At 40.0% G+C, this 8,895-nt stretch overlaps 1 protein-coding gene across 1 annotated transcript; it reads right to left on the bottom strand.

The window, feature by feature from the left end:
• Window positions 1–108: 108 nt before the first annotated feature.
• On the bottom strand, window positions 109–7,233 carry LOC118693595 (toll-like receptor 7). Its single transcript, XM_036394294.1, has 2 exons — window positions 7,138–7,233; window positions 109–3,672 (listed from the first exon to the last, which is right to left on the bottom strand). The coding sequence occupies exons 1-2, from the start codon at window positions 7,138–7,140 to the stop codon at window positions 532–534; spliced, it is 3,144 nt and encodes a 1,047-aa protein (XP_036250187.1). The 5' UTR covers window positions 7,141–7,233; the 3' UTR covers window positions 109–531.
• Window positions 7,234–8,895: the final 1,662 nt, after the last annotated feature.

Genomic DNA, 8,895 nt, shown 5'->3' on the forward strand with positions numbered 1-8,895 from the left:
GAGTTCTGTACCAGACCCAAGCCCCTGACATCAGTCTCAACAGAATTTGCTTTCCCCAGTTTCCCCAGTCAGACAGAAGTGGTAGACTCAGAAGCTGTAAGCCTAAGATGAAAAGATAAGAAATCTTTTATTTTCCCAACTTCTAAGTTCAAAGAATGAGCTTTTTTAAAGCTATTTCTGGACACAAATGTGCCAGTGATTTCTTTTCTTGATTTTCATAAATACAAAAAATAGATAAACTATACATTTTATTAAAATCCCATTTATTCCAACAGTGTCTGAACAGCAGCAACTTTAGGCATGGTCCAACCACTCCATCACTCTGCGTATTTAGCATGCTGACCAAGGGTCTAAGCCACACTTGTCCCAAACACAGGAGATGCTGGAGGCCTATCGTGAATTAAAAGCTGGAAGTGGTGATTTTCTAGAACAATGACTTCCAGGGGGTAGTGCATAATTTCTTGCTGCACACTAAAAAGTGCCAAGCAAGGTGCATGTGTATCATAAAAACGTTTAAGGGAAAGAGTAGAGCTAAACAGTTTCTTGGAGAAGCTTGTTGTAAGCCAGAGAATTGCTCATAGCTATGGCATTTTTCAGGCACTGCCAGAAGTAGGGCTGAGACTGAGGATTAGTTGGCCATTCCAGGACTGAACTTTTGCACAGCCTCTTCCTCAGACGGACATAGCGGGACTTCTGCAAAACCTTCTCAAGAAATATCAAGATAATGACATCCATTTTTTCATCCAGAAGCCGCTGATGAGCCATATAAAATGTTGTCTTGAAGCGGCCACTTTTAATGTACCTGTTGGTCAGCACAAATATGGTCTTTTTGCTCAGCTGAATGCTCTGGGAAAGGTTGTCAAAGACTGGCTGTCCTGGGAGCCAGTCCCTTCCTTCCAGGCATAAATTGAACTGCCTGGCTTTTTGGTTTTCCAGCCTTTCTACCAGCTCTTGAAGCACCCACTCATTCACAGCTGGGTCTTCACTGTCATAGGCAATAAAGGCGTCGTAGCAAGCAGCTGGAGAAGACAAGCGCCGATAGCCCTTCAGCCTGGCAGTGCAGTAATGGTAGCTGTACCACACATCCCAGAAGTACAGATGGCTCATCACTGGGATCACCATTAAGGCAAGGATGGCTGAAGCTGTCAGAGCATATAGGATCAGATATGATGTGTCCAGCTCACAGGTGTACAGATCCAAGAAAACCACGCTCCTTCCCTTATGTGCCCCTGGGCCAGCACAGGTGACGTCAGTGGCCAGAAGAGGAATGGTCACCTGCGTCCGATTGATCCACCAGACAAACCACACAGCCTCACAGTTACACTTGAAAGGATTGCCGTGCAAAAGCAGCATCTTCAGATTGTTAATGACATTTTCAGGAAAGCTAGATCTCTTAATTACTTGAATCTTGTTTGAGCTGAGGTCCAAATACCTCAGTTTAAAAGCACCTCTGAGAAAATATTTAGTTAATCGCTGAATGCGATTGTTTCGGAGCATCAGTTCTTGGAGAGATGAAGAGCAATTGGACAGTTCTCGTGGAACATTAGTCAGAAGGTTATTGCTCAGGTCCAGAGTTACTAGGTTCTTCAGAGAGGGGAGGTTTCCCCAGCTAAAACTCTTCAGTCGATTATTTGTTAAGTTAAGGATCTTGAGACTGGGAGGCATTTCTTCAAAAACACTATGAGGCAAAAAACTGAGTGAGTTGAAGGAAATATCCAATTCTTCCAGGCTGGTCAGATTCTTGAAGAAGGACAAGTATCTAGAATTGCCATCCACCCATAAAGCATCTAAACGATTGCCTCTGAATTCTAAAATTCGAAGAGATTGACTTTCCATTCCTGTATCAATAGTGGTAGAAATGTCATTCTCATTCATCATCAGCTTCCTCAAATGGACTAGGTTTTTCATAAAACTAAGCACATGAGTAACACCTTCTGCCAGAAAATAATATTTGTTATTGCTCAGATCTAGAATTTCTAAAAGTTTGAGTTCTTTGAAAGCAGTTTGGTATAGCAAATCGACCCTGTTGTTAGAAAAATCCAGATATTTCAATTCAGACAAGGAAGAGAATTCACTTCCATTTAAAGTTTGACTTATTGCATTACCTGACAAGTTGAGACATTTGAGGGAGCTAAGTCCCTGGAAGTCTGAGGGGTTAACAAAAAATACATTGTTTCTGCTTAAATCCAGAGTTTTTCCATAGTTAAGGCAATCTTCCTTAACTAAAGACTGGTAGGAAGAAACCTCTATGGCTTTGGAACGGCAACTTCTCCCGTACACATCATACCTGAAATAATGCATCTCTTGTTGTACTTGCCTGTTGGATTGCTCAAGTGAAATGCCAGGATTAGAGCAAAATCCATAGAAGTTGCTTTCCCCTGAAGAAGGAGAAATTTTATTCACTGAGAGGTCAATGAACTTAAGAGCTGGGAATTCTTTAAACACTGTCATGTCTGCAACTTTAATAAAATTAGTCCCGAGATCCAACATCGTTAGATTCCTAAGACTGAGCAGTGGATGTAGATCTCGTGCCCTCAGTTCTTTAAAAACATAACCCTTGAGCCTCAGGGTTTCCAGGTTAGAGAGGGAGGAAAATGTCTTAGAAAGATTCAAGTAGGGAGAATACACCTTCAGCTCAAAGTTAAAGGACAGATCAAGCTGCACAAGGCTAGGGAGAAATGTCAAGAACTGAGCATCTCCAATCTCCTTCATGAGGAAATTTTGGGAGAGGTCAAGTTCTTTGAGATTCTTGATGCTTTTAAACCAGCTGCTGGGTATGCTCTGAAGAGAGTTACTGTGAAGCCGCAAAATCCTTAAATTTTCCAAGGAGTCAAAAGCCTTTGGATGTATCTGAATCGAGCTCCTGGGACAGGGAATGCAAGGATATGGGGCATTATAGCAACGTGGGCAATTGCCACTTAGGTCAAGAATTTCTAGGTTGGGAAGGCCACTTAAATCCTGTTCTTGAATCTCTTGAATCATGTTGTTGTAAATATACAATTCCTTTAGAGTAGATGACAAATTGGGTGGGACTTGTGTTAAGTTATTGGACTTCAGGGATAGAATTGTCAACTTTTTCAGTGCCAGGAAGGCTGTTTCCTCAATTTCAAATGAAACATTGCATGGATTGCGGTAGTAACAGTTCTGTCCAAGATACAATACCTCTATGTTTGCTAGCTCTGAGAAGCTGGCTTTTTGGATAGAAAAGATATGGTTTGCTTCCAGGCTCAGCAAGGTTAAAGTAGCAGGAAGACCTCGGGGTATTTCTGCCAGCTGGTTTGCATCCAAATACAATGACTTCAGTCTTGTCAGGGCAGCAAAACTGCCATTCTCAATTTTCAGTGGGCTGGTGCACACATTATCTTTGGGCCCCATTTTGACAGGCACACAGTTGCATCTGAAGTCAATCTCCTGGAGGTTTTCAAGACGATCAAAGGATGTTGGGTAGATGTGGGGAATATGGTTAATACTCAGGGTAAGGTTGGTAGCGTTCCCAGGGATCCCTCTGGGGACTTCTGTAATGCGCCGGTCGGTGCAGTCCACTGTCACAGTATCTTCTGAGGATTTAACATCACAGGGTAAAGTTTTGGGAAACCAAGCCCCTGACAGCAGCATTGGGAATATGAAGAGCAAGATAAACGGCCATGCATTTGACATCTTTGCACAAGGTACCTAAAACCAAGGAAAAATGGAGGTATTAGTTTAATGCAATGGGAATATTTCATCTATACACTGGGTGAGGCCAACTATACATCTAAATTCTGGTTCTTGTCTCACACTGATGAGGAATAGGATTATGTACAGATGTGCAAGTAGGATTAGAGGTTTTGGAAGACATATGTTCTTTTTTCCCCTCAAATGCTTTTTTTATTATGTCCAAGAATTCTAGTATTAAAATAAATACCACTCTCTAAAAAAGGAATTATTAATAAAATATCTCCTGAAAAAGTGAAAAGGGGTGAATAAAGCCTCTGTCTCTATGAACATTCTTTTAAAAGGGAAAATAAGAGGCATTAAACATCCTGCAGATTGACTTTGCATAATAGCATGGATGAACACAGCTATTTTTTCAAATCGTATGCAAGATGGGTAAAATTTATATTCACTTAAAAGCTTGTGTAAACTTTCAAAACTTCACTAATGGGTGACTGATTTCCTAATTCAAATTTAACATTATCATAAGTACTCTTCCTCTAGTAAGTGTCAAAACGGATGTAGAGTTGACCTAAGCCAGTCAATGTCTTTATTTCAATAAAGTTTCATACCAGTTTGCATTTTCACTGCCCAAGAAGGGAAGAAGTATGAAAAAAAAAGTATCAATTTGACGTGGGGCCATAAAAATGCAAGTTTAAAATTGGGCATGTTCCATAAAAGCCTAATAATCAGACTGCATAACCAGAGCTAAAATCCCACAGGCATGTTAAGAAGCTTCTCAGGCATGTTAAGAAGCTTCTCTGTCTGTCGAGTCTTTGCTGACTTCATAGATTTGTGTGTATTATGGAAAAAGTTTTTAATATTTCACAACCTACTAGTTACTTCCTCAGCAGCAGTCAGTGTCAAGGAAACCCTGGCTGGCAGGCTGCCAGCTTGGCTTGTGTGGCACAGGCACAGGGGCCCTGACCATCTTGCTGCCTTGCCTAGCACTTAACTGTTTGTGTCTGGTGCTGGTCAAGTCACCCCACAAAAATCAACAGCCTCATTTCTCCCTTGAAAACTCAGTGGTGGAGGCTTGCATGGCACATAGAGGGTTTAAACAATGAGGATTGGTTATGTGTGGCATAATATTGATTAAATGTCATAACCCAAGTTAAGACGGTGAAAATTGGATGATTTGGTAAAATGTTCAAGATACATGGAAATGTTTATATCTCTTTAGCTAGGACACAAGAACATACAGAGAACTGCCTAGCAGTCTGTGTGAACCCTGTTGAGTGTTGCCAAAGCTGTGCCTTGCAGGTGACATGGGCTTGGAGGTGAAGTGAGGCTTCCTCTTGCTCACCCTGTTTACTTTGAGCACTGTGTCGCCTGTACAAATTTGTGTTTCTGTGTTACCTTAGAGAACTACACTGATCTACCTCTGCATCTGTGTATCTGGAAGAGTGCTCTGGTGACTTGCAGGGCAGCAAATGTGAGAGAAGCCAGATCAGGTCTCACACAGATCTGCACTTCTGCTACTTTGACTCAACATCCAAATGGCATCACTTTGGTAATTCCTTCAGTCATCTTTGGAATTACAGAGCCCCAGTACAGAAGGAAAAATGTAAAAGTCCACTGCAGATCTTGACTTCAGTGTAACCTGATACAGTGACATGGTGTTGCAGTGCTACCACAGTTTCTTTGCCCATTCCCTGGAAGTGCTGTAGTGCTTTCTTCTTTTCCATAGATCCTCTGGGAAAAGACAAGGTAGCTAAATACCATGGCTGGTAGCCATGGCAGTCATTCATATAATTATTCAAGGAAGGCTCATTCAGACTAACCAGGCCATGCCTCTGTATTCATATTTTACTATCTCCAACTCTTGTGTTTTCATTTTCTAGGTATCAAATTAGCCATCATTGGCTTATTGGAATTCACTTAGGAAACTCACCCAGACAAAGATCACTGGGTAAGAGAGTTCAGTACAGTCTAGCCAATCCGCTTTAGAGCAGGATTAAGTTTTTTGATCTCCTGATCTAGAAAAGTATTTGGATAAAAATGATAAATGAGAATAATCAGAGTAAGTGGGGAGTGAATTTGGAAAAGATAAAAGGCATTAATTTCCTCTCACCACCCTATCTTTTCAGTAGAATCCTTTTTTCTCCAGTAATGCAGTCAGGGATGTGGAAAGGAGAAGGAAGGACTCTGCCATTGCTATTAAATTATATGGAAAATTGAAGGTCTTTCTTAGAGTGACAAGAGACACTGCCAAAGAAAAATCTGGATATATTATTGAAAAAAATTGCCTTCCTTAATTCTTTCCCAGGGGACACAGCATATTATACACGTAAAGGATGTTAGGACACTAATGGAATACCAAAGAACGCCTATGCTACCATGGCCTGTAATGTCCCAGCAGCTGCCTGCCTCCATTTCCTGCATTAGCAGACCGATGGAGCCCAGAGTTAGTCTGGTTACCCAAGGCAAGTGCCCATGGAACACAGCAGCACTGAAATTTGAGTGGGAGAGAGAGAGAGGCCTCTCTGCAGGAACTGCTGGGTTTGAAGATCGAGGGAGATCTGCCTGAGTACACACCAAGCAGAGATCAATGCTGCCCATTTAGGTGCCTGAAATTAGGGGCAGTGAATCTGGGGTTTGAAAGTCTTCATGAATGTTTTTTTGAATATGTTTCCTAAGAAACGACTCTTGAGTCTTTTACAATGCTCAGGTTTTAAACTCTCACATATTTCAGTATTTTAGGAACCTAAGTGTTGTTGCAGAGCCAGCCTAGCTACTACAATCTTTGTGCTTCATTTCTTTGTATAGTCTTCCCTTTCCTGATAATCTTTTTAATGCATTAGCTATTTGAACTGTAAAGAGTTACATTCTGGTGCTGTATCTGGATATTCACATGTGTAAAACCTCATGTCCATTATAGTACCAGAACAAACAAAAAGACTTCTAATAAGAGCAAAAAGCAATGCTGTCTTGTGCAATGTGTTTGCAACGAGAGGCTTGCTTAAATGTACAGCTAGAGTTTGGAAGCTGCTCTTTTCTCTGTGATCTATGCTTGGCTTTATAAGAAGTTTGAAAAGAATTAATCTACTGATCTTAACTTGCATGTGCATAAACTCTAAATGATTTAGGGTGTTCTTCAAATATTCAGCAACAGTACAGCTATATGTTTCTGAAAGAAGTTTTTCTGTAGAGGTGCCACATGCATTTTAGGTTATGACAGGAGGAAAGGGAAGAGAAAAATAAACACATAAGAACTTAGAGCATTTTGAAAAGACATTCATTGCTCGTTCTGTAGCACTGATGTACAATAAGTTTTAATGCAAATGAATAATTTCCTTTCTGGTCATGATGCACTGCAATTTATAACCGTAACAGTAAACCGTACCATTTAGAAAACAGAAAAGCAGAATATGTTCTTGAAAATCTACAAAAGTTCTAGTCAAAGATACCTAAGAGCAATTTTAAAATGAAAGATTAACATACCATTTTCTGTGTGCTTCCAGGTCTGGCAGATTTGATGCTTGAAGAGACTATAATAACAGAGTAGAAGAAAACAGCATCCAAGTGGTTTCCAGCGGTTCAGCTGAGGTGCAGAAGAGAATGTAACATGACATAACTCACTCAAGACAACAGCAGAAATCACTACTCCATCACTATTTTTCACCTCAATTGCAGCTTGAGAAATAATTGAATGTGAAAGAACTGCTGCAACCTACTTCCTCTAACATTTTTACTTTAAACAACAGCATCTCATCTACTGCTCCACCCCCACAGAAATAACTGAGTACTCTTATTTTTTCTGCTTTAAAAAAATTCTTACATTACTCATACATCCACGTGCTTTTATTCTCATATGCTTCAATATGCTCTCTTCTATGCTACTTTTGAACAGTTTTCATTTCAAACTGTGTTTTACCTAGATACAGTTCCACACCATAAAAAACTATAAAAACTACTCAAAAAAAAAAGGTTAACACCCAATCTATGGGGAATTCCAAAGGACAATTGTGAAATATTTGGCCACAAAGTTTAAGATCAATCAGCAAGGACAAAAATGTGTTACATAAGTCTGTCACTTCAGACTAAACTAAGATTTGAAGAAGCTCAAGTTCCTCCTTTCCCCCTCCCCCTCTTTTTGGTGTAAGCTGCATGAAAAGAGAGACAGAAGTTGGTTATTGATGTTAACAATAGTTCAGTTTTGGAAGTTTAGTCATTATTATTTGACATTCACTTCTGATGAGAACAGCTTCAAGAAGAGGGATGGCTCTAAGGTGAATACTCTATGGAAGAAATGTCTCTTAAGTGAATGGGACTTTGGGGAAGGGAAACAAACCCAATGAGGATAAAATAGATAGTGGCAAGGGCACAGGAAATGGCATACAACAAGGTCAAAACTGTGTGGGAGAGTGTAGAAGGGCCAAACCTTAAATAGACTTATGCTGATGACAATCCAGCATTTCATAGAACATGGCTTCTTTCAGACAGTAACTCCCTGTGCCTCCATACTTACAAGCCTCCATGCTCACCAGAACATGTTTATTAGGTGGAGTTTGTGGGGTTTTTTCATGCCTTCCTTTTCCACATATTTTTCTTTACATTTGAAATTGCAATTTATAATTTCTCTGACTATAGTGGAGCTGAGAAAGTCATTTCAGGTGATAGGAACCTGAAGAATAAACAGGGAAAGAATTTGTAATAATTCTTTCAAATTTCCTGTGTTTCGTGTCTGAGTCATTTAGACATAAAGAGGGAAGTTGTACAGCATCGTTACCATTTCAATCAAGGCCTAGAAAAGGGCTTATTAATTCAGGACTATATTTCTCACCTTTGTGCCTGAATCCTAGAAGCAATGCAATGCAGAATAATTCTTCTTTACTGATAACTGGATTTTGCTTTTCAAAAAGCACCGAGATTTTCATTGAGTGCTACCATAACTAACGCAAAAATCTTACTAAAATCCTGCTGTGTGTTGAAAAGCCATTAAAGAAATTTCTGGTAGGAGAAAAACCTTCACTCTACACTAGCAAACACTCTACACTAGCTATTCTGCTCTGAATATTTCACTGTGGATGTGACAACAAAGGAAAGTTAGCTTCCACTCATATTATTGACCCTACAGCAAAGATAATGTGCTTAACTAATTATGAAAGAAGAGAATGATTTGACACAAGCTGGACTGTGTTGATTTCTTCAAATACCCAGCCATGACCCTGCTATGACAGCAACATCCCTACTCATGAC

This window comes from Molothrus ater, chromosome 2, assembly GCF_012460135.2.
Source record: "Molothrus ater isolate BHLD 08-10-18 breed brown headed cowbird chromosome 2, BPBGC_Mater_1.1, whole genome shotgun sequence".
Classification (NCBI taxonomy): domain Eukaryota; kingdom Metazoa; phylum Chordata; class Aves; order Passeriformes; family Icteridae; genus Molothrus; species Molothrus ater.